This window comes from Salvelinus fontinalis, chromosome 20, assembly GCF_029448725.1.
Source record: "Salvelinus fontinalis isolate EN_2023a chromosome 20, ASM2944872v1, whole genome shotgun sequence".
NCBI classification, from domain to species: Eukaryota; Metazoa; Chordata; class Actinopteri; order Salmoniformes; family Salmonidae; genus Salvelinus; species Salvelinus fontinalis.
Genome location: NC_074684.1, coordinates 6,636,902 through 6,662,889, shown reverse-complemented (window position 1 = coordinate 6,662,889; position 25,988 = coordinate 6,636,902). Strand labels below are relative to the sequence as shown.

At 44.1% G+C, this 25,988-nt stretch overlaps 1 protein-coding gene across 4 annotated transcripts in view; it reads left to right on the top strand.

The window, feature by feature from the left end:
- The window catches only part of LOC129817201 (serine/threonine-protein kinase PAK 5-like), a 110,210-nt gene that overhangs the window by 33,477 nt on the left and 50,745 nt on the right, over positions 1 to 25,988 (top strand). For 3 of the 4 annotated variants that reach the window (XM_055872213.1, XM_055872210.1, XM_055872211.1), the window contains exons 2-3: positions 9,884 to 10,107; positions 15,576 to 15,620. In XM_055872213.1, coding sequence (XP_055728188.1) covers positions 9,904 to 10,107; positions 15,576 to 15,620 — 249 coding nt within the window. In that variant the 5' untranslated portion in view covers positions 9,884 to 9,903. The remainder of the gene's footprint in view (positions 1 to 9,883; positions 10,108 to 15,575; positions 15,621 to 25,988) is intronic. The other variant, XM_055872212.1, reaches the window with a different exon arrangement.

The window sequence follows — 25,988 nt, the reverse complement described above, 5'->3', positions numbered from 1 at the left end:
AATATTTTGGTGTTTAAGAAATACCTTTGGATTGTAATGAAAATGCTTGGGGTGGAGGGAGAAAGGGGGAAAATGTCTACATTTGTAACCTCGTTCCCAGGCTCAAATTGCTGGCTCGTAAGAGCATGGTAACACTGTGCCTCAAAGTTCGACTTGAAACTGTTGTGGTTAAAATCTAGGCAAGAGAGGGAAGCCTGCTATACAGCTGTATTAGATAGGACTTTGAAAAATTGCGAAAATCGGCAATTAATATAAATGTTCTATCACAGGGATCATATTGTTTTTGGAGAGCCCGATTGATTTGGAATTCAGGCATATAAAGTTTATGTGAAAACTGTTTCTTAGATGCATAATTTCCCAAACCGACTTCCTTGTTAGGCCCATTACGTGCGATGCTCGCACATTGAAATCCACAAAGAGGGGGAGGTGCTAGATAGTGATGGACTGAGAGATCAGCCAACTAAAACCCCTGGCTGTTTCGCGCCTGCCATAGGCTGAAATTCAAGCTCCATTCTGAGGCGCTCTGAAACTAGACATCTCGACAGAGAGAGAGAGCCGCTGGTGGGTGAGATTACTATCCTGAATAAAAATATAAGCACAACATGTAAAGTGTTGGTCCCATATTTCATGAGCTGAAATAAAAGATGCATTAAATGTGTCATGCGCACAAAAATCGTATTTCAGTGTGCAATTGGCATGCTGACTGCATGAATGTCCACCAGAGCGGTTGCCAGAAAATTGAATGTTCATTTCTCTACCATAAGCCACCTCCAACGTCGTTTTAGAGAATTTGGCAGTACGTCCAACCGGCATCCGCAGACCACGTGTATGGCGTTGTGTCGGCAAGCGGTTTGCAGATGTCAACATTGTGAACAGAGTGCCACATGGTGGTGGTGGGGTTACGATATCGGCAGGCATAAGCTACGGACAACAAACACAATTGCATTTTATTGATGGCAATTTGAATGCACAAAAACACAGCGACGAGATCCTGGGGACAATTATGAGGCCCATTTTTTTTTTAAGGTATCTGTGACCAACAGATACATATTTATATTCCCAGTAATGTGAAATCCATAGATTAGGGCCTAATGAATTTATTTAAATTGACTGATTTCCTCATATGAACTGTAACTCAGTCAAAACAATGAAATTGTTGCATGTTGCGTTTATATTTTGGTTCAGTGTACATTTGTAACGCCTTTGTTGTGCCTAAATAGGGACTGCGGCTCTTTATAACACAAAAACATGTGCATATTTGTGCTATACAGTGCGTTCAGAAAGTATTCAGACACCTTTACTTTCCCACATTTTGTTATGTTACAGCTTTATTCTTAAATGGATTCAATAGTTTTCCCCCTAATCAATCTACAAATAATACGCCGCAATGAGAAAGAAAAAAGGGCTTTTTGGAAAGATAATAAAAAATGTCATTTATATATGTATTCAGTCACTTTTTCTCAGTACTTTGTTGAAGCGTCTTTGGCAGCAATTACAGCATTGAGTCTTCTTGGGTATGATGTTCAAATCTTCAAACCTGTATTTGGGGAGTTTCTCCCATTCTTCTCTGCAGATCCTCTCAAGCTCTATCAGGTTGGATGGGGAGCGTTGCTGCACAGCTATTTTCAGGTCTCTCCAGAGATGTTCGATCGGGTTCAAGTCTGGGCTCTGGCTGGGCCACCCAAGGACATTCAGAGACATGTCCCGAATTCACTCCTGGGTTGTCTTGGCTGTGTGCTTAGGGTCGTTGTCCTGTTGGAAGGTGAACATTCGCCCCAGTCTGAGGTCCTGAGCACTCTGGACTAGGTTTTCATCAATGATCTCTCCGTACTTTTCTCCGTTCATCTTTCCCTCGATCCTGACTAGTCTCCCAGTCCCTGCCTTTGAAAAACATCCCCACAGCATGATGCTGCCAGCACCAAGCTTCATTGTAGGGATGGTGCCAGGTTTCCTCCAGACGTGACGGTTGGCATTCAGGCCAAAGAGTTCAATCTTGTTTTCTTCAAACCAGAGAATCATCGTCTGAGAGTCTTTTAGGTGCCTTTTGGCAAACTCCAAGTGGGCTGTCATGTGCCTTTTAGTGAGGAGTGGCTTCCATCTGGCCACTCTACCATAAAGGTCTGATTGGTTGAGTGCTGCAGAGATGGTTGTGCTTTGGGAAGGTTGTCCCATCTCCACAGAAGAACTCTGGAGCTCTATCAGAGCGACCATCGGGTTGTTGGTCACCTCCCTGTCCAAGGCCCTTCTCCCCCGATTGATCAGTTGGCCTGGCGGACAGCTCTAGGAAGAGTCTTGGTGGTTCAAAACTTCTTCCATTTAAGAATGATGGAGGCCACTGTATTCTCGGGGACCTTCAATGATGCAGACATTTTTTGGTACTCTTCCCCAGATCTGTGCCTCGACACAATCCTGTCTTGGTGCTCTACAGAGAATTCCTTCGGCCTCATGGCTTGGTTTTGTCTCTGACATGTCAACTGTGGAACCTTATATAGACAGGTGTGTTCCTTTCCAAATCATGTCCCATCTATTGGTTTTACCACAGGTGGACTCCAATCAAGTTGTAGAAACATCTCAAGGATGATCAATGGAAACAGGATGCACCTGAGCTCAATTTCGAGTCTCACAGCAAAGGGTATTTTTGTTATTTATTTTTAATACATTTGCAAAATAAAATACAAAATTTCGCTTTGGCAGTATGGGGTATTTTGTGTAGATTGATGAGAATTTCTTGTAAATCTAACAATTTTCGAACAAGGCTGTAACGTAACAAAAGGTGGAAAAAGTCAAGGGGTCTGAATACTTTCCGAATGCTCTGTATATGTATGAAAAGATATTCCGTGTTAAACAAAATCTGTATAAGTATAAAAGAACGTCTTCTTTTAGTTTTTATTTTGCATACAATATACGTAGCTCAGCCTTGGGATTATTTATTTTCGACAGTCTTTTGTGCTCATCTTTATCAAGGGATCCAATCATTCCAGACCCCACTGTACATGCTTTCTCATACACGCAGAGACACACACACACATGCAAAAGTGTGTGTGTTGTGGCTGGGTTTTGGGTGCAGGGAAACGCCTGCCATGGCTCAGATGGCGACAGATGGCTTGAGACAAATCAGCCTGGGAGTCAAGAACCCTGCCCCTCTTAGTCTGTGTGGAGGACGATCTGCCATGCTGGGGAACGTGTGTGTGTGTGTGTGTGTGTGTGTGTCTGTGTCTGTGTGTGTGTGTGTGTGTGTGTGTGTGTGTGTGTGTGTGTGTGTGTGTGTGTGTGTGTGTATATGTGTGTGGGTGTAATGTTGTTGTATATGTTTGTGTAGGTTGGCACTTATGTTGAACTGGGTTATGCAAGGCCCTCACAACTCCTTTTTACCAGTTCTGGTGAGAAACATGGCTAAGATACGACCACGATTTATCTGTGGAGCAGAACTCACTTTTACACGGGAGGTCAGTCCAGGTCAGTTATGAAGGTGTGGTACACACATGCACACTTGTGTTTGCAATACCTACCTATGCATTGTTTAGGAACAATTACATGTACTCTATCTGACACTTTTACCATGATAACATTTCATCGTCTTGGCATTAACCAGGCTACTGTTTCTCATCCAGTGACATTGTACCTCTTTGCTGTAATAACCTTTTTCTCCATGAAGTGCTTTATAATCTGCTCATAAATTATAGCTCAGTAGTTGCTGGTCTGGCTGCCAAGACAATCCGTGCATTACGTAGTCCCGTAAGGTCTTCCCATACAGGGAAATTCTCAGAGGGCTCCTCGCTTAAATACTGTTCACTCGAAACGATGCACTGCACTTCTACTTCATCTACTGTTAGTACTCAAGCCAGCCATGCACAGTGAATGCCGTTCCCCTTTTAAAAGCCTGCGAAATGAGTGAGCGTGTGTGTGCGCGTGCGCGTGTGTGTGTGGCCAAGACGAGCAGTCCAGCAGTCTGTGCCAGTATTCCTCTTTCTCTTACAATCAGGCCTTAAGCCCTGCTAACCTCTATAATCCCATTCCCAAATCACACACACACACACACTGCCCCGTGGCTCGCATCTCTCTGCCTGCTCCTAATCCCGATGCAATCCCCCTAAATGTGCTGCTGGGGTTGAGGTTCCCTGTCTGTGTATAGCATCAGTCTTCTCCAGCCCTGGTCCTGAATGGAAACAAAGAGTGTGCAGGCTTTTTGTTCCAGTCTGGCACTAACACATCCGATTAAACTAATCCTCAAACCCTTGATTAGTTAAATAAGGTGTGTCAGTGCTGGGCTGGAGCGAAAGCCTGCACAGCCTTCTGGGCCCACTCCCCCAGGTCTAGTTAAGGCAGCTAGCCAGTGTTTGTCCCTGATATCCAGAGATAGTGTTTTAGTTTTCTGCTTGTTGAGGTAATTCACTCAGCTCTATTTTTAGTACGGATGTAATAGATGTAGAGTGGATGAATGCTGCCGTTTCACTCTCCAAAGGACACACTGGTGGTTAGGGATAAGAATAGTAAAATGTCAGACACCTCCGGCCAATCAGTAGAGGTGGTACTGGCACTCAGCCAATGAGGAAAAGCCTTGTTGACAGGTCCGCAGTGCGTAAGGAGATGATTGGCAGGTCAAATATGGATAAGGAGCAGAGGGAGATGGAGTCAGAGAATGCAGGAATGTGCATGTTAGCTGGTTATTTTGGGGAAGACGTGAACGGCATGCTAGTAATGCGCGTGTGTGTGTGTGTGTGTGTGTGTGTGTGTGTGTGTGTGTGTGTGTGTGTGTGTGTGTGTGTGTGTGTGTGTGTGTGTGTGTGTGTGTGTGTGTGTGTGTGTGTGTGTGTGTCACTGCCACTCCATCTCCCTCCCTCCTTTGGTGTTGGGGAAGCTGCTCTGAAAATGTGGTTTACCAAGCTACCAATTACTTCCCACTGGAAGAAGATAAGCTACTGTAACAACTCCGTGGAGGAGTGGGTTACATGTTTGGTCGTGCAAAACCAAGAGTCAGACAAGGCAATGCAGTTCAAAATGTTTGACAGGTAGGGGAATCTTCAGGTCCCAAAAGAATGTTCACTCAAATGTAAAACCTTAAAATCAAGTACTGGCCCTTTCACAGCGATAACTCAACTTAAATAGCTGGGGAAGATAATATTTAACCCCAAGACAGAGAGAACTTCCAACCTTAGGCATACTAGGGTGCTGGCTGGTCCAACAATTATGACAGAGCTTCAGTGGGTCCTCCTCCCAGCTCTTTCTCCTTCTTCTTTGGTATTATGGCAGTCCCCAAACAAGATAGGTACATGCCGCCACCTACTGTATTGGCTTTGCATCAGCCTACTATTCTGTAGTATGAATTCATTACAATTTGAAAAAATTATAATAATTGCCCTACCAAATAACCCTGCACCCATTACAACCTCACCACTATTCCACTACTTTGGCCCTATCAGATACTACTCCAGACCAGTAACCTGGGAGGACGGGACACTATCGTTCAAAACATCTTGTAACTATTCTGCTGTAATATTCCGTACACCCAAGTACACTATATACAAAAATATGTGGACACCCCTTCAAATTAGTGGATTCAGCCATTTCAGCCACACCCGTTGCTGACAAGTGTATAAAAATCGAGCACACAGCCATGCAATCTCCATAGACAAACATTGGCAGTAGAATGGCCTTACTGAAGAGCTCAGTGACTTTCAACGTGGCACCGCCATAGGATGCCACCTTTTCAACAAGTCAGGACATTCAATTTCTGTTCTGCTAGAGCTGCCCCAGTCAACTGTAAGTGCGGTTATTGTGAAGTGGAAATGTCTTGCAGCAACAGCTCAGCGGTAGGCCACACAAGCTCAAAAGCGCGTAAAAATCATCTTTCCTCAGTTGCAACACTCACTACCAAGTTCCAAACTGCCTCTGGAAGCAACGTCAGCACAAGAACTGTTAGTCAGGAGTTTTGTGAAATGGGTTTCCGTAGCCGAGCAGCCGTACACAAGCCTCAGATCACCATGCACAATGCCAAGCGTCGGCTGGAGTGGTGTAAAGCTCTCCGCCATTAGACTCTGGAGCAGTGGAAACGCGTTCTCTGGAGTGATGAATCACGCTTCACCATCTGGCAGGCCGACAGACAAATCTGGGTTTGGCGGATGCCAGGAGAACGCTACCCCCAATGCATAGTACCAACTGTAAAGTTTGGTGGAGCTCGGTGTGAAAGAATGTGACTGGCCTGCTCAGAGCCCTGACCTCAACTGCATCGAACATCTTTGGGGATGAATTGGAACACCGACTGCGAGCCAGGCCTAGTCGCCCAACATCAGTGCCCGACCCCACTAATGCTCTTGTGGCTTAACAAGTCCCCACAGCAATGTTGCAACATCTAGTGGAAAGCCTTCCCAGAAGAGCGGAGGCTGTTTATAGCAGCAAAGAGGGGGGGACAAACTCCATATTAATACCCATGATTTTGGAATGAGATGTTAGACAAGCAGGTGTCCACATACATTTGATCATGTAGTGTACATCTCTGCAGCTGCCACCACAACATCAAACCTTATCCTCTGTGATTTAGATTAAATTCCTGCGGTACAAATTGACAACCATGGCCATGACCGCCCCCCCCCCCCACAAAAAGAAACTTACTGAAGCACATGTTACTACTATCATTGGCCTCAGCCTACTCACCGATGCTACACATTCCTATGTCTCATGTGCTCCTGCACACTTCTCACATCTAGGAATCTCACTCTGACACATGACCATAAGCTTGACACCTAAAACACCGTACTGGAGTCAGGTATAAAGTTCTCCGAGGATAACAGACACATCCTAACTTGACTTTATCTGGTAACGACTCTGCATCACCGGGTCTGAGTCACACCAAACGGAGGGCTTCACAGACAACTGGAATCTTCAACTTCAGTTGATCCTCCTCAACGCCACTCGAGTTCTCTATTTTCGATGGCTCCCTACTCCGGAGAGGAAAGCAAGTCACAGTTCTTGGCCTCAGTCGTGTGGTGCGAAGTGCTTGCCCCCTCTGGACGGCAGAAACACAACAACAAAAAAATCAACACTTTCACCGACCCAACCTCTTCTCCAACCAACTTGACACCACATATTGATTTGCCTGAAGGCAAGGATCCATTCTCTCAAAAAAAATCTCACTCCCACTGAGCCAGAATCATTATGTTCATCATCGGGACGAAGTTCAACCTCGGCTGTCTTCACCACACCTGCCGCCGCAGTTAATTCATCCTCACTCTCATCACTTTCAGTTTCCTTCTGTAGCTCTTCTAAAAGTTATGTGTGATCCACCACTCCATATTCACTCAAAACATGTTCCACTTTTCTCATTTCTTTCCTGTCCGCCATCTTCTCCTTTATGAGATCTTCCAGAATAGCATTCCATATTTACTTATAATTTGCTCTACTTTTTTTCCTGTCCTCCTTCTTCTTCTTCTTACCCCCACCTCAAGGCCACCCACAATCGGCCACACACTGGCCTCATTGGCCTCTCTCCCCCTTGTGCATGCCACTGCATGGTCTATATACTGCTGCTCCAGCCCTAATTGCAGCCAGGTGTCTAAGGTGTGCAGCTGCAGTCAATTAAGTCTCTGTGACTATTTGCCACACCCTGTACTGAGTCATTTAGCCACCAGCTGGGGCCAAAAGCGTGTCCCAGCCCTACGCCCCTCGTGTGCTCACTAAAGCAAAACATATTGTTTACTTAACAACAAAAAACAAACTACTTAGTTAAAAATGTGCATATGTAAATCTGAAATGTCATGGACAACAAATTGGAAGAACAGATCACGTTGGCGTCATATGGATAACAGAATGTGTAATTTAGCCTATTCTCATGTGAGCAAACTTGCAAACTTCACCCATATTCTAGTTTTGCAAAAAAAGTAGTGTGTAGTTCCAGTAAGTAGTTAGCTGCACCACTACATGGCAAAAAAAATAGTAACTGAAAACACTACCTAGATTTGAATTTAGTTCAACGACCACCAAGCCACTGAAAATGTAGTTAAATAAATAGTTGAAAATGTAGTTAAATAAATAGCACTACTCCCCAACACTGCCCTCCTCTCATCATTCCATCTCTTTCACCTCCTGACCACACCACCCTCCTCCCTTTCTACTCATATCCTCCCTCCCTTCCTTTCTTCTTCCCTCCCTCCCTCCCTAAATCAACGTCTTTCCTGAGGGAGTGTAAGCAGATTGAATGAGAAAGACTCCATTAATCATTCTATCAGCTCTAGATTGGGCACCTGTTGGCGCTACTTCTGGGGTCCTCACTTTGTTTTTGTTTTTTAATCAGGCACTGTCACTGGCCAGAGCTACTTTATTGGGGTATTTTGGGCTCATGGGGCTGGTTCCCAGGTGCTCAGAGTCAGATAAATCTTCATATTTACTTAGACAGGGCTTCTTTGAAGGCACCAACACTAATTCACTAGCCTATTCCTCTCCAAAGCTTGTCTCTCTAACCATCTGTCCTGTCCCTCTGTCCACTCACCGTGGCTACTGCAGCTGGCCTGGCAGGGCTGGTCTGTGTGTGTTGCTGGATCTGGCTGGCACGGCGGAGGTCCGGACCGGTGATACGGACAGACAGGGAAAACGTTTGTTTCCACTAGAAGACAATGTTCCTACAGGGGAGAGAGACAGGAAGACAGGGATACAATACGCTCCTTTCAGACCAAACCAACAGAGCGATGACAACATGGTGGATGACGACATGGTGGATCTATCTATCTGTGCATGTGTGTGCGTGCGTGTGTACGTATGTGCGTGGAGAACTATCCTCTTCCACAAACACAAGGATGATGTGGATTTGGAGAAATAAGTGATTGCCCATCAAAGTGCCAGTGAATCACAAGTAGTGTTAAACGGTTAAAGTCTCTTGCTCCATTTCCGCTGAAACCACGAAGCCCATCAACCTGAATAGTATTATGAAACAAGCTTTGGGAAAGCCAGTCTTCATCTCGCAGCTGAATCACGTTGACAAGTTTTCAACACCATAGTAGTTTGAATAAACAGCAGACCATCAGCAAATGACATGCCAACTAATCTTCTCTTAATTGGTATGTGAAGTGTGTGTGTGTGCATGTGTGCCCTCATACAGTGTGTGTGTGTGCCCTCATACAGTGTGTGTGTGTGCTCTCGTACAGTGTTGTGTGCGTGTGCGTGTGTGTGTGTGTGTGTGTGTGTGTGTGTGTGTGTGTGTGTGTGTGTGTGTGTGTGTGTGTGTGTGTGTGTGTGTGTGTGTGTGTGTGTGTGTGTGTGTGCGCGCGCCCTCATACAGTGTGGGTGTGGATAATGGAGGGCATTTTATTGTACTGCATAAACTAGGCTATAACATTGATTCTCTCTCCCACATGCACTTAACCTGTTTCTACAGCTAGTTACCCCACTGCATAATGCATAAAGGAGCATAAAGTACAGGTCAATGATGCTATAAGTGTTGAAATGGGAGATATCTTGACTAGCCTGTGTCCTAATAAGTGTGTGTGTGTGTGTGTGTGTGTGTGTGTGTGTGTGTGTGTGTGTGTGTGTGTGTGTGTGTGTGTGTGTGTGTGTGTGTGTGTGTGTGTGTGTGTGTGTGTGTGTGTGTGTGTGTGTGTGTGCGTGCGTGCGTGCGTGCGTGTCAATCACAATCAACCAAATTATGGAATTTCTCGTGGAATGATGCTGTCGAATCAAGACACTTGTAGAATCTATGCCAAGGCGTATTGAAGCTAATCGGGTGGCTCATGGTGGCAATACGCCCTATTAAGAAACTTTACTGTATGCTGGTGTTTTCTTTATTTTGGCAGTTACCTGTATATACATAATGTATGTATTAGTGTGTTTGGACCGCTATGTCTGTTTATTGGGATTCCCAAGATTTTTCTCAAATCTCTTGCTTTTTCCCCCCCAGGTTTGTCCGGGTTTTCCAGCATGTTTGGGAAAAAGAAGAAGAGGCTAGAGATTTCGGCACCGTCTAACTTCGAGCACCGGGTCCACACTGGTTTCGACGAGCGGGAGCAGAAGTTCACAGGTCTGCCCCAGCAATGGCAGAGTCTCCTGGCAGACACAGCCAACAGACCCAAGCCCATGGTAGACCCCTCCTATATCACACCCATACAGCTGGCTCCTATGAAGGTAGAGTACCGGTGGACAAATGGTGCTACTCAGTCTGTCTGAATTCTCAGATCCCTTTCTTTCTGTCTTTCTTTTTTCTTTCTCTGGGATTCTCTCTCTACATCTCAGTTTTATTCTCTGTCTGTCTGTCTGTCTGTGTCTGTGTCTGTGTCTGTGTCTGTGTCTGTGTCTGTGTCTGTGTCTGTGTGTGTTGTGTGTGTGTCTGTGTCTGTGTCTGTGTCTGTGTCTGTGTCTGTGTCTGTGTCTGTGTCTGTGTCTGTGTCTGTGTCTGTGTCTGTGTCTGTGTCTGTGTGTGTGTCTCTACTGTACCTATCTATACACACCCAGTGTCTTTGAGCACCAGTCTGGCTCCTTTCACCTGTCATGAGCTGTTATGTTGTCTTTATATGGAGGGAAGATGGGCAATTCTTCAACGACATGAGTACACACTTCCTCAAGACTCTAAGAAGCCATAGACCTTGTAAGGAGAAGTAGAACTTCTGATAGTACCTGAGCTATCCAGGAATACTAATCTATTAACGGATTGACTGTTTCATCCTTCGTCTTTCCATTATTGATCCTGGGAGTGTCTATTACTTCCAGTCACTTACATACACTTACAACACTTAATGTGACGATTGGATGGTCCTGAAAGACAAAGTTATCTTTGGCCAAGATTGTTGCCAAACGTGAAGATATCAAAAGCGCTGCCATCCCAGCTAACAACAACGTTCCCACAACTTTAGAGAACTTAGTCTCATTAGGTCGTTAACTAACTTGTTTCATAGGAATGTTCCCGTGCTGTGCAAGGAATGTTTGCAAGAGACCATTCCCTTTCTGTCAAATAAAACGTACCCAGAACGTGGTTATTATGTTCTAGACACGTTTAACGAGAACGTTGCAAGAACGTTTGTGTCCAGTTTTCTGTGGGTTAGGAGAATATTCCATCAACATCCCACCAAACATACACAGAACATGATTGTCATGTTCTCGGAACATAAGCTATTCCTGTTCTAGACATGTAAAAGTTAAACATTCACGTATCCAGCTTTCTGTGGATTAGGAGAATATTCCATCAATGTCCCACCAAACACGGTTGCCATGTTCCCAGAATATAAATTATTAGGAGAATATTTCATCAATTGATCACATCTCATTACTGAGCCAATCAAGGCCCTGATTGACCCATTCATAGCACGTTGTCTGTCAAAGATACTCACACACAGTGCCTTGACCATACAGTACATGCTCATTTATACAGTAGTTATTATTCAACATGTCCTCACCTGGGATTTGAACTCACAACCTCTTGGTCCACGGTGCTCCTATCTTCCTGCTATGCCACCATGGCCATGTCATGTATCAGTTAATCTGACTATTCTCGCTTTTTTTTAACTTATTGCAGGGCTTTCTGTCTAGTTGTCTAATGTTGGAGGGATTTTCACCTACTTTAATGATACCCCTGAATCACTATGATCAATGCCATCTTTGATTGAGTGTACTTTTAACAGAGTTGAGATTCACTTCAAAGTGCATTCACCCTATTGCTTACGCCTATCAAGTTGTTTAAGATCTTCACAAATGCCTATGGAGGAGGGGTTAGGGTTTCTTCTTGACAAGGTCTAACTGTACTTGCCCAATAATTACATGGTGCAGTGATATTCCTTATAGGGATAGTGGTTAGGGCATTTTTCATTGGTGCTGTTGGCCTGGTTTCGAGACCCTCTACCGGAGTCCCGCTACTCTCACGTTGTTAGCAAAACACGTTAATGTCATTATTGCCCTTTTGAAATGCATTTATCAACCATTCCAATTGTTTATATGGATATTTCATTAGAGCACTTGGAAATATCATCTTTGCATCTTTCTTTATTATCATAATGGTTTATAGATTTCTCCTCTTTCACGCATCTCTGGAACTGGCTACTAGCTTTGTGCCTTTGTACACCACCTTCAGATGCTTCTTCAGGTTTGATGTGGTGTTTCTGGACAAAGAGATCAATGCTGCCTTTGCAGAGTTGTTCATTTGACTAAAATGTTGTTCTCTTTCTCCTCGGAATAACTCAAAATAATGGGAGCGTTTCCACGAGGAACAGATTAAGCGGGTTGACAACCCAGCTGCCGTCTTTCTTCTGTTTTAAACTTTACGAAAGGCTATTGGAAACGGGTAAACCTATAGAATGAATTCCATTAGCATGAGGACAAGGCTTTAAGAAATATATTTAACATGCCAGTAGATATATCCTTCTGAAAGTAATATACAGGTTACTTAGTTACAAAAAATTAACTAATAATATTACAATATTTGATGACAGTTACTTGTTATATAACTCTGTTACTCATAAAAGTAACTGTTAGTAATTATTACCCTAACACTGGTCTGAAGTGATCCTGTTGGAATTTGTCTATTTTTACACATTAAAACTTTGAGATGGAACTCTATGTTCTGTACTGTTTTGGTATAACTGGCGTCATCATTGCTTAAATGGCAAAGGTGAGAATGTACATGAGAAAGTACAGACACGCTACTGTAAATATACACATTGATGACATTCTGAGAATATGCTAACCATGTTCTGGGTACACAGATTGTTTCTATCAGAAGCAACACTACCACCTGGGCCATGTACCGGCTACAAGTCAGGACCATTCCAGATAGAAAGGCAATGACGAGAGCTGATGTGATTCCTTATCAAGGGACACATTGTTCTACATGGTATACATGGTGTGGATTTCAAGAAGACAGAGAGCATTCTCTTTGAGGTGCTTAGCTTTCAATGCAAAAACACATTTGAATTATATCGGTGTTGTAACTGTTGCCAAATAATGACATTAACATACTGTATGTTGCCAAGGAAGTGAGAGTAGGGTGAATCTCCTAAGCGGGTCTCAAACCCAGGCCACCAGGACCAATGACAAACACCCTAACTGTCACGGTCGTCTTCCTGTGAGAGAGTGGACCAAGGCGCAGCGTGTGAAAAATACATCTTCTTTATTTAGAAGAGAGAGAAAACACAAAACAAACACTATACATAAACTGAAAACAAAACGACCGTGAAGCTACAAACGTTAGTGCACAGACAAGCAACAAACATTCAACATAGACAATTATCCACAAATGCATGATGCCCATGACTGCCTTAAATATGGCTCCCAATCAGAGACAAATGAAAGACATCTGTCTCTGATTGAGAACCACTCAGGCAACCATAGACATACCTAGACACATTCACTCAACCATAGACATACCTAGACATATTCACTCAACCATAGACATACCTAGAAACATTCACTCAACCAAACTCATACACTACACCCAACACCCCCTTTACCATATAACCACCCAAAACGACAAAACACAAACATTCCCCGTGTCACACCCTGACCTACGTAAAAATAATAATGAAAACAAAGAATACTAAGGCCAGGGTGTGACACTAACCACTCTCCCAATAACGTATACAGTATCTTTAGGGCTTGTGTTTATTGGACCAGTATAGTTAGGCCCTGTCCAGATGAACTCCTAACCCCCCCACCCTAGGCATTCATGTAGATCTGAAACAACTTGATAGGTGTAAGCAATAGGGTGAGTGTACTTTGAAGTGAACCTCAGCTCTGTTAAAAGTACACTAGTCACTTTTATTGAGCATAGTGATTCAGGAGCATCCTTAAAACAGGTTAATATGCCCCACTGACATTAGACAACTACACAGAAAGTCCTTAAATTGTCGAAATAAGCAAATCAGATCAACGGTGACAGAATAGTCAAATAAAGTGAGAACTGATGGAGACATGGTGGCGTGGCAAGAATATCTGAATGCTGGGAACCAAGAGGTCGCGAGAACATGGCAACCATGTTCTGTGTATGTTTGATGTGACGTTGTTGGAATATTCTCCCAAACCTCCGAAAACTGGACACGGGAATGTTCTTGCAACGTCCCATGAAAAGTGTCTTGAACGTTAATGCGGTATATTCTGAGAACAGGGTAACCACGTTCTAGATAAGTTCTACTTGACATTGAGGGGAATATTCTCCTAACTTTAACACGAAACATGCAACAAAAAGGTTCTCAGAAGTTTTTTGCTAACGTGGCTAGAATGTTCCCCTAACTAATGGAAAACTGGAAACAAACATTAGGGGAACATTACGGGTAACAAAAACGTTCTCTCTCCCTCGAATTGTCAGCTGGGGTAACTAGTAATGGTTCAGCGAAATGCAATATCCCATCATTCTGCTTGACAAAACAATACAATCTCTTTGCAGATGACACTGTGAGATGAATTGCCCATGTTTCCTCCACCTCTGTGACTGTTCCCCCTTGTCTCTGCCTCTTCTGAGTGTCTCCCAATGCTGTGTTGTTGTTCAATGATTATTTATATTGTCGTTTTTTCCCCCCGATAGGGGCAGATACAATTAATAACATAGAATCTTCAACAGTCAGAAGCATTCCACCATCGCGCTATAGCCTATGCGTGTTTATGTCGAAGCAGCCCTTGAAGTTGTAGTGCTTGTTTAAAATACTTTACTCCTTTAGGAAGCATCAGAGTGGCTTCTGAGGGGATTCTATCCATTATGCCCAGGCTGTTAGCTGTCGTTGTACCTAGGGGTCCCAGCCAGTGGGAGTGTCAGTCCTACTCCCTGTCTGTGGTGTCCCCTTCATACTGCATGTGTGGCTCTCGACCCTCACACCCTGTGTCCTCTGTGTCACCACACCTGCTTTTATTTACTGTTATTACACGCCGTGCAATGAACTGACACAAGCCAACGACGCACACCACACGGACAGACCACTTTATCGTTTCAGCAACTGTTTTGATATTTAACAATCAACCTGAATAGCTGCCACTGCTCAAATGGAAAAACAAATGAATCGTTCGTGATTGTCAACAACAGTGCAAATAATCCTTAAAGAGAAGCACTTAGTTAGATGTCACATCAGACTTACAGTGATGGTGAGCTGGCACGTCACAAACAGAGACATTCAAGGACGTTTCATCGAAATATTCTTACAGCAGTAGACCATGATCTTAGATAAAGAAAAAAAGCAGCAACTTGCTTAGTTAGCTGTACTAGTTCTCAATTGACCAGTATTGAAATGCTCCCTATTTAACAGTGGTCTACTGCGCAACGCTAGCTACATTTGTAGCGGTGGCTTGTTTAAAGCAATGGGACATAGGTTATTATCTTCAGCGTTAGCCGCTAAGCTAGGCTAGTTTATGAGGAGCCACGGGGCATTCGGGAGAATAGGAACAAGAGGACATGACATCACAGGATATGACATCAGATATATAGTTAAATACTTCCTGTCTAACCTCTAACCTCAATTGACTTTCTACCACTAGCTTATTAAAGGTTTTTAGACAGCGGCAGCAAGTACACAAAAAAACGTTTCTGGTGAAACTTGATCTTTCTAGAACAGCACTGTTGCCATTGGAGATATCTCTGAAGAGGGGGAAACAAGACTTTAATTATCTTACTCTCTTCACAGATATCTCCCAAGAAAATCCGGTCGGCCGAAACACCCTTGCGAAAAGTATGACTTCTACCACCCTTCAATTCCCTTTTCTGTTCTTCTCTTTTCTCTTCCTTTTTCGGTCACACACTATCACAACCACAAACCTCTGTTTCCTTTTACTACATCTTTCCGGCACTACCTGGCCACATGCATTCAGTCGGAGGTAGTGTGTTAAGGTTGTGGTAGGGGAGGGGCATAGTACATATTACATATTTTTGCTAGTTCTTATTTTCAATCATACGCATGACCCCGAAAAGTCACTATTCTGTAACCATAGCAGAATGTTGTTTTATTTTTTATTTGTATATAGTATTTATTTCCGAGTGCTAGCATTGATGTGCTGATATGGATGTGAAGTGCGTGCTACCATGGCCTGCTATACAGAGCTGACATGGGTTCAAGTACTATTTGAAATTATTTTTTAATACTGCAACGGTGCTTGATTGAGCTTGACTGTTGCCATGAAACCAATAGAAAAGCCTAGAAAGTGTAAACGCCACCCACCTAGCCTTCCAAGCAGGCTAAAGCAAGTGGTAAAAGTATTGGAAAGATTTCAAATAGTATTTGAACCCAGGTTTGATACAGAACCGGAAGGGAAACAGGTCATAAGGGTTTTGCATGTTTTTCAGAACCCTCTCTGCCCTTCCCCAGAACCTTCCCTGCTCAGCCAACAACTAACTAACCGACTGGCCTGAGCCAGTCCCATTACTCAGCTCCAGCTCGCATACACGCAAACCCGCACACACACACACACACACACACACACTTCAGCTCTTCTCATCTGGTAACTCATCAATGTTTCTCTCCACATAAATGAATGACATATGATGTGCAGTCTCTGGGTCGTGAAGGGACGATACGGAATGATTATATTTTCCTATTTGAAGATGAACAGTAGGCTCTCTTAATGTTTTATGAATGGCTTATAAATAGTTCATAAGTGGTATATAAATGATTGATTCCGTGATTTGCATCGTGTTTCTCTGTTTTTGAGAGCAAAGGCGAAGGTATCAGCGATTGTAGCGAACCAAACAACAATATTGTTGCTTTCCCTTTCTCTTTCCTCCTCTCCTCCCTCCTCTTTCTCATCTCTCCTGTCTTTGTTGGTCTCATTAGAGGCATGTGCATCCATATGTGTGTGTGTTTGTGTGTGTGTGTGTGTGTGTGTGTGTGTGTGTGTGTGTGTGTGTGTGTGTGTGTGTGTGTGTGTGTGTGCGCGTGTGTGTATGGCTGAGTCACAGGGTGGGTTGTGCTATATTTATCTCTCTGTGTTGGTCTGATGTCCCTCTCTCTTTGTTGTAATGACACATGAGTGATGCTACTCTACCTCTGGCTGGCAGGCCCCCCCAGCACTGTGTCGAGATGTGTGTGTGTGTGTATGTGTGTATGTGTGTGTATCTATGTGTGTGTATCTATGTGTGTGTTCCTTTGCCTGGCAGTCTCCTAGCATTCTCATTGGGTACTGTAAAGGGGACAGAGGAAAAGGTCAGTGTGACGTGTGTGTGTTTTGGTAGGGTTAGGAAGGTTGGTGCGGTCATTGTTGCTCAAATAACTCCCAACATCGCCCTCTGGCTGGCACTCATAGTTTATTCATTTTCTCCCCTTCAATCTCACCCTTCCCTTTTTTCCCTTCATTCTCTCCTCTCTTTTCTACCCTACTTCCCTTCTTCCCATCTGTTCTCCCCTACCCCCTCTCCTCCGCTCTGCCCCCCCCCCCCCACTTTCTCTCCTTCAGAAGGTTTGGGTCTGTATGCACTCTCTCCTCTCTCCCAGATGGAAGTGCTCCATATCACTACCTTTATTCTTTATTCTTACCCCTCTTCTCATCCGACCCCCATCCCCCAGAAGTAGGCGAACGCAAAGCGCTAACAGCATTTCCATGTCTAAAACATCTCTGTGGCCCTGAGGGAGAGAGTGAGCTACAGTAGCTGCCTTTGGGTTAGAGAGATAGAGCTAGCCATTGGATTACCGATGGTGGTGAGATGTTTTTTTATTCTTGAGCCCACCACCAACCCCCTTCTTCAGAGGAATACTTTATTACCATGCTTCGTAATATTAAGGTCAGTCGGGGTTTTTTGTTGTATTATAAATATTATTGGATATGTTCTTTTCCCTCTTCTCTTTTCAAAAAGCTACCCAATGTTTGCCTGTCGTCAATTTCTCCCGTTTGACAGCATTGTATACTCTGGCAGTGAGAGGGTTAATGTCGGTGTGAGGCTCATGCAGCACGTTAGCTTGACACCCTCATGGTGTCAGATCCTGTGAAGTACTGGCGATAATTGACCCTGAAGGGTAGTAACACAGGGACAGTGTGTGTGTTTATGGAGATGGGGTGGGGGTGGGTGTGGTGGGGTTCTATATCCTCAGCTGTGTCCCTGGTTTACAGTAAGACAGTGAGAAACTGTAAATGTTACTGGGGGAGATGGACTGGGACGGGACAAGGTCAGTGTGACTATACACTGGCTGATGGTAGCATTCTGAGATTTACAACTGGGCTGAGATAGAGAGACTAGCATGGTATAGACTTAAAGTAGATCAGTCACAAGGACTATGCTATAGACTTAGCAAGAGTAGAGCAGTAGGTCAGTGTGTGTGTGAGAGACTGGTGCACTGAAAACAATATGGTCCAGTGAAGGCATATAGCCCATTGAGAAGTGTGTGCACAGTAATACTACTGTGAGAGATTGTGGTGTGTGTGTGTGTTGGGTTGGCTACTGGAAATGTCAGTGGCTCAGTGACAGGGTCATTGACAACAGGACGTCACTGCACCGTGCCAATCCCCTGGCATGTGACGGGGAAAAACAGATCTGGATAGTGTGTGTGCGTGTGTGTGTGCATGCTGGCATGTGAGAGTGTAGGGCGTGCTGGGTTCCAGGAGTTGCAGCTGGGCAGAGTGAGTTATGGTGGGGGTGGATGGGGGTGGGTATAAGGAGGGCCTAGAGGCCCAGGCACAGACCACAGATGAGAGGGGAAAGCGTTGGCTGGGCCAGAGGAAAAGACAGGAAGAGAGACAGGGACTACCAGTGTCAATGTGTGAGAGAGAGAGAGCTACAACACTGGAGTCCCACAGAGAAACGATTCGTACACTCTCACAGGTGGAGTATTATGACTGTTCAAGTTGTGTCAACAAGGCTGAGTCGTTGTAACGCTGTTAAAGGTTTAATATGTCATTTACTTCATGGGGGAGTTTCTCTGTCAGCAAACTGAAGTGTCGGGTGCGTGTTGTTATGTTAAGTCGGAGTTTAGGGTCTTCAAACGTGTTGTTTCCTTTGCTGTGAGATGTGTGGGTCACACGATGCAGTGTGTTGATGTGTTCTCTACTGCGGTCAGCTATTTGGAGGGTGGAAGTATTTATGTTCATCCACGGTGTTTTCACGGGCTTCTGTGGTGGTTAACTGTCCCCTTACGGTGTCTGACTGAAATCGATGAATTACAAGTGCTGTTTAGGAGAAGTGTGACGTTTGGTGCAAGCATGACAGAGTTATTTTGGTATAGGAGCAGTGTTCAGGTGCTATGATTTCTGCCCTTAAACCGGATGGGACCGGGAGGGAGGGAGGGAGGGAGGGAGGGAGGGAGGGAGGGAGTCAGGTGCCAAAACGACTATTTGAACAGCGAAGTGTAGGGTTAAAGAGTTCACACGTTACACAGAGCACCAAGACACTGGAGGTGTTAATGGCACTGGATTCTCTCCAAACCAACTTCCTCCACTGAGAATGGATAGTACTCAGAGTGTTCAGTTGAAAGTACCCCGGACTTCTTATGATCTATCTGTCAATGAACTGCATGACTGTCTTACTTTGCTTCAATAATGAATGACTAATGAATAATAGTTTGCCCAGTGTTGGTTGTTGAAAGGTCACTTCTTTTATTATATCCTTTTCCGGTGTCTATTATCTGCATGTCAATTTGATTGTACTCCGGATTCGGTTTATCTTTGTACTTACGCACGCACGATACGCACGCACGCACGCACACACACACACACACACACACACTCCTAGACAGAGAGAGCATCTGTATTTCTTGGCAGTCATAGAGGCTGAAGTGGATGGCATTGATTTAAGCCTCTCTATCTTTCTTTAGCTCCATCCTCTCCTCCACCTCCTCATTCTCTCGCTCTGTGTTCGTCTCTCATTCCTGTCATTCACAGACACAGTCTCTAAATCTCAGAGCCGTCGGAGTCACGGTCAGAGAGAGATTTGACACACTCACACACACACACACACACACTCTGTGTCTAAATCAAATCAAATCAAATGTATTCATATAGCCCTTCTTACATCAGCCGATATCTCAAAGTGCTGTACAGAAACCCAGCCTAAAACCCCAAACAGCAAGCAATGCAGGTGTAGAAGCACGTCTACATCGGAGGTGGATCATTCTTCGGTCTCATTGTGACTGTGCACTCAGTTGACCTAATCAGCGGTGGGGGATTCATTGTATGGGTCTACTGCACCCCCTGGTGGTTAGTTTTAGCCTGTCCCTGTGACTCCCCTGTTACACCGTAGAAAATACATTGAGGAACTACTGTATCTACCCATATGCTCACTGGCCCTAGTTATGAGGACACCATGTGGCACAACAAGGTATTGTGAAAGTCAAAGTGATATGGTATCCATAGCTTTCTACTGTCAGTAGCCTGAACACCAATGAGACAAGGAGAGGAAGATAGGCAAGACAATGAGACAGAGCTGAAGCTTTCTGATATCACAAATTGACTATGTGGGTCTATTGCACTGTACTGTATTCACCTTCCATTCCTCCCTCCCATAACTTATCTTGACACATAGACATATAGATTTCAATATGCACCAATGTATATTCAACTAAACCCTACTCAGGTATAACTCATGTCTGGTTCAATTGGTTTTGATATATTCTCCTATATCGCCTAGTGACTGACCTTGGGAGACTGAAGGCATGTGTGCGTGCGCGCGCGCGCGTGTGTGTGTGCGTGCGTGCGTGTGTGTGCGCGTATGTGTGTGAAAGACAGAGAGAGAGTTAAAGGAAGAACAAGTGAAGTTAACTTTCTGACAGGACTTGGACTTAGATTAATGACTGTCCGTGTGTAATTAAGGCATGGTGAGTGGTCTATCTGGCCGTGTGAGTGTGCACGCGTACTTGCACGTGTGTGTTTGTTCGTCCAGTGCGTGCGTGCGTGCGTGAAATGAAACCAGAGTGAGCTCCTGTCTCTCTCAAAGCGCTGAGAAGAAGATAACACTGGGATGCGCCTACTAGAGAGCCCTAATTGATCTCCTCGTCTCTGTGTGGAGGCCAGTGGATCAGGAAGTTTCAGTGACAGTGATTAACTCATTGAAGAACTCCTGGAGAACCTCCTGGAGACAGAGAGATTTGGGATTTTATTTAAGACATTACTATTGATTCATTGTGGGGGGCCTCCTCCATCCATGGCTGTTCATAGCCAAACATCAGTGTTTGCCTGCAAACAATTCTTGGTTTAAAGGTCTGCATTATGCACTTAAGGGATACAGCCATATGCTTGTCTTTGATGTGATCTGTAAATCCCACTAGCCTCTATGTGGTGAGTATCTAATATAGGCCTAGCATGACTCATGGGTCCTGGGGCTGGTAGTAGAGCATTTCCCCAGAGAGGTCAGGGGGAACGGGTCAGAGTGGTTTCAGCTGTGGCCTGGATCACATCAGAGGAACACAGTAAACACACACACACAGCACCGCTAGGCCTGGGGTCTTTTCTGGGCTGCCCTAGTCTCCCGGGAGGAGATGACACATCCTACCTCTAACAAACAGAAATACAATTCTAAAAAGGCAGGCATTTTGAAAAAGAGAAATGGTATGTGTTTGTTTGTTGTTGCGTCGTTACAATAGTCACAAGAGTCACAAGAGTTGGCTAAAGCACCGATTAGTCCAGGCTAATATCTCTGCTCTCGGGCCAGGGGTTTCATTTATAAACGTTGTGTAAATTTCACACGAAATATCTGCGTGCGCCATTTCTGAAAAGAATAAGTAATATATTGAATATTGTGATGTATAAAGGTGGTGTTTATAAACGCCATTCATACGCACGTTTCTAGCAACGCGTATGTCCTGCCCACCTGAGATGTGTTTTTTTTCGGCCTTCTATTTCCTGTGTTCGAGGGGCGCAAAATCCAGTTGTCACTTAAGTCGTGCCGTATTGATTGCTTTCATTTTACTTCTGCGACTCTTTCATACTCTTCATACGCTGATGTTTTTTTCCCGCTGACGCTACTACCGCGGAAATGTCTGTAATGACCTGTCAAATACACCCCGGTAATGGCTGAAATGGGCTCAATGGAATACATTGTCCTACCGTTGGATCTATAACAGCGCTAAAGCTTCGTCGGGGATTTAATGTTTCAACACTTACATTACAAGAACGAGAAGAAAGAGGACTTTATTTTGATGGGTGTTCATTTTTAGAGTTTTTTTTAAAAATAAAATAAAAAATTGAATAGTATATGATAAACAGAGTAGCAGCCGCATATATGACGATTGTATATGAGTGGGTATGTGTGTGTAGAGTCATTATAAATGTATGTGCATAATATGTGTGTGTGAGCAAATGATAGCATGAGCATTTGTGTGTGTGTTAGAGTGTCAGTGTGTGTGAGTGTGGAGAACCTTGTGAGTGTGCATAGAGAAAGTGCAAAAATACAAATAAAATAAAATACAAGGGTCAACTCAGATAGTCCGGGTAGCCATTTTTTTTAGCTATTTAGCAGTCTTATGGCTTGGGGATAGAAGCTGTTCAGGAGCCTGTTGGTGTCAGACTTGATGCACCGGTACTGCTTGCCATGCGGAAGCAGAGGGGACAGTCTATGGCTTGGGTGGCTGGAGTCTTTGTAATGATTTTTGGGCTTGCCTTTCACACCGCCTGATATAGAGGTCCTGGATGGCAGGGAGCTAGGCCCCAGTGATGTATTGGGCTGTCCGCACCACCCTCTGTGCCGCCATATGATCAAGGGCTGTGCTATTGCCATACCAAGCAGTGATGCAGCCAGTCAAGATGCTCTCAATGGTACAGCTGAGGATTTGAGGGCCCATGCCAAACTTTTTCAACCTCCTGAGAGGGAAGATGTGCTGTCCCGCCTTCTTCGTTTCGTAATGAAGCCGGTGACGGAGGTGGTTAGCTCGTTGATGTTATTGGTGTAGTCTTTGAAACATATTCCAATCAACGCTAGCAAAGCAGTCCTGGTGCATAATCTCCGATTCTGGTGACCATTTCTCAACGGAGCGAGTCACGGGTACTTCCTGTTTGAGCTTCTGCTTTTAAACAGGAGACAGGAGTATGGAGTAATGATCTGATTTGCCAAATGTAAGACGAGGGTGGGCCTTCTATGCTTGATTGTGGGTAGAATAACAGTGGTCTAGGACTTTAACGCCCTTAGTGGCGAGGGAGACGTGTTGATGGAAGTTGGGAATCACATGTCTTAATGACGAATATTTCAAATCACAGCCTCCGGATGTAAGTTGTCCTGCTTGTTCATAGCTTTGTACAGTTCGCTAAGTGCCAGCTTGTTATTTTTCTTGTCTTGAGGTGGAATGTATACAACAGTCACGATAACAGCTGAAAACTCCCTCAGGAGGTAGAAGGGTCAGCATTTGACCATCAGGCATTCCAAGACGGGTGTACAATGGGTCGACACTTCCACCGCGCTCGAGTCAGCACACTAGTTGTTGTTTATGAAGAGGCAAACCCCTCCCCCTTTCGATTTCCCTGGCTCCATTGTCCTGTCCGCACGGTGAATGGAGAATCCATCAAGTTGGATAGCCAAGGGAAAGACAGCCAATTCACGGACATAAACCCCTTCTTCCGGACAAGCTAAACACCTTCTTTGCTTGCTGTGAAGAAAACAACACCAAGCCACCAATGTGGGCCGCAGCCGCTTATGAGGACTGTGTGCTCCCAATATCCATGGCTGATGTGAGTAAGACATTCAAGCGTGTTAACCCTTGCAGGGCTGCCGGCCCAGAGGGCATCCCAAGCCGCATTCTGCATGTGCAGAATTTTAAGGACATACTGTATTCAATCTCTCCCTATCCCAGTCTGTTGTCATCACTTGATTTTAATATCACATGGATTAGCTTTTCTGCATAATTTATTTACAAAAAGTTTCAGATTTTTGTTACGAGGATGGAAAAAGACTACGCTTGAAATATTTTTGATATTTTCGTCAAAAAAGAGATCAGGGTCCAGAGTAACTCCATGGCCCTTCACATTTTTTTTTGAGATGACTGCACAACCATCGATATTCATTGTCAGATGCAACAGCAGATCTCTTTGTTTCTTGGGACCTAGAATTAGCATCTCCGTTTTGTCCGAGGTTCAATGTAAAACATTTGCCGTCATCCACTTCCTTATGTCTGAAACACAGGCTGCCAGGGTATGCAATTTTGGGGCTTCACCATTTCATCTAAATGTACAACTGTGTGTTGTCTACATAGCAGTGAAAGTTGACATCACCGAATGACATCACCAAGAGGTGGAATATACAGAATATACAGTATAGTGAAAACAATAGTGGTCCTAGTGGTCCTAGAACGGAACCTTGAGGAACACTGAAACTTACCATTGATTTGTCGGAGGACAAACCATCCACAAAGACAAACTGATATCTTTCTGACAGATAAGATCTAAACCAGGCAAGAACTTGTCTGTGTAGACCAATTAGGGGTTCTAATCTCTCTAAAATAATGTGGTGATCGATGGTGTCAAAAGCGGCACTAAGTTCTAGGAGCACGAGGACAGACGCAGAGCCTTGGTCTTATGCCATTAAATAGTCATTTACCACCTTCACGAATGTGGTCTCAGTACTACGATGGGGTCAAAAACTAGACTGGAGCGTTTCGTTTGCATTATTTGTCTTCAGGAAGGCAGTGAGACAAAATTCACAAATTCTACAGCACGATGGCAGAGTCATGTCTTAAGTGTAAAACTAACAATGACTCAATAATTCATACTTTCTGGGAATGCTATAAAGTCCAACAGTTATGGGCAGAGCTAGAAAGTTGACTGTCAGAAGTAGTACAATGTAAACTTACTTTTAATCTGCCTGTCTGCATATTCCAAGACATGGCATATGGGGGTGTAATCTTGAAAGAAAATGTATACTAAAACTTGGAAATCCATCAATCCACTATCATTAACATTTTGAGAATAATGGGAAATTCAATATAGGCCGATTGGCTTTTTTATTTTCCGGGTCAATGTTTGGCTTTTTCAGGAGAGGCTTTATTACTAACACTTTTAGTGAGTTTGATACACATCCGGAGGATAGGGAGACATTTATTATGTTCAACACAGGAGGGCCAAGCACAGGAAGTAGCTCTTTCAGTAGTTTAGTTGGAATATGGCCCAGTAGACAGCTGGAAGATTTAGAGGCCATGACTATTTTCATGAATATGTCGAGAGATACAGGATTTAAAAACTTGAGTGTCTCAATTGATCCGAGGTCCTGGGAGTTCTGTGAATACTCAGGACAATAGATTGTTGAAGAAATATGCAGACTCAAAGATGTGTCCAAAATTTGTTTTATAATAATTATGATATTTTCGTCGAAGAAGTTCATGAATTCATCACTGCTGAAATGAAGGCGGTTCTCACTTGGGGAATGCTGCTTTCTAGCTTTGCAACAGTATCAAAATACATTTTGGGTTGTTTTTATTCTCCTCATCCAGGTTGGAAAAGTAGGCTGATTGAGCAGCAGAGAGAGCTTTTCGATATTGCACGGTACTGTCTTTCCAAGCTAGTCGGAACTCCGTTCCAATTTTCTGGGAGCTTGCTTCAGGACTCTGGCATTTTCTGTATACCAGGGAGCTAGTTTCTTGACTTTTTTAAATTTTGTTTTTAGCTGTGCGACTGCATCTAGGGTATTACGCAAGGTTAAGTTTAGATCCTCGGTTAGGTATTTAACTGATTTTTGTCCTCCAATGTCCTTGGGTAGGTGGAGGGAGTCTGGAAGGGCATTTAGGAATCTTTGGGTTGTCCGAGAATTTATAGTACGGCTTTTGATAATCCTAGGTTGGGTTCTAAGCAAATTATTTGTTGCGATTGCAAATGGAATAAGATGGTCCAATAGTCCAGGATTATGAGGAAAAACATTTAGATCCACAATATTCCACTGGACAAAACTAGATCCAGGGTATGATTGTGGCAATGCGTAGGTCCTGAGACATTGGACAAAACCCACTGAGTCAATAATGGCTCCAAAAGCCTTTTGAAGTGGGTCTGTGGTCTTCTCCATGTGTATATTGAAGTCACCAAAAATTTGAATATTATATGCCACGAGGTCCGATAGGAATTCAGGGAACTCAGTGAGGAACGCAGTATACGGCCCAGGAAGCCTGTAACAGAAACTTTTAAAAAACCGATTGACTAGAACCTCA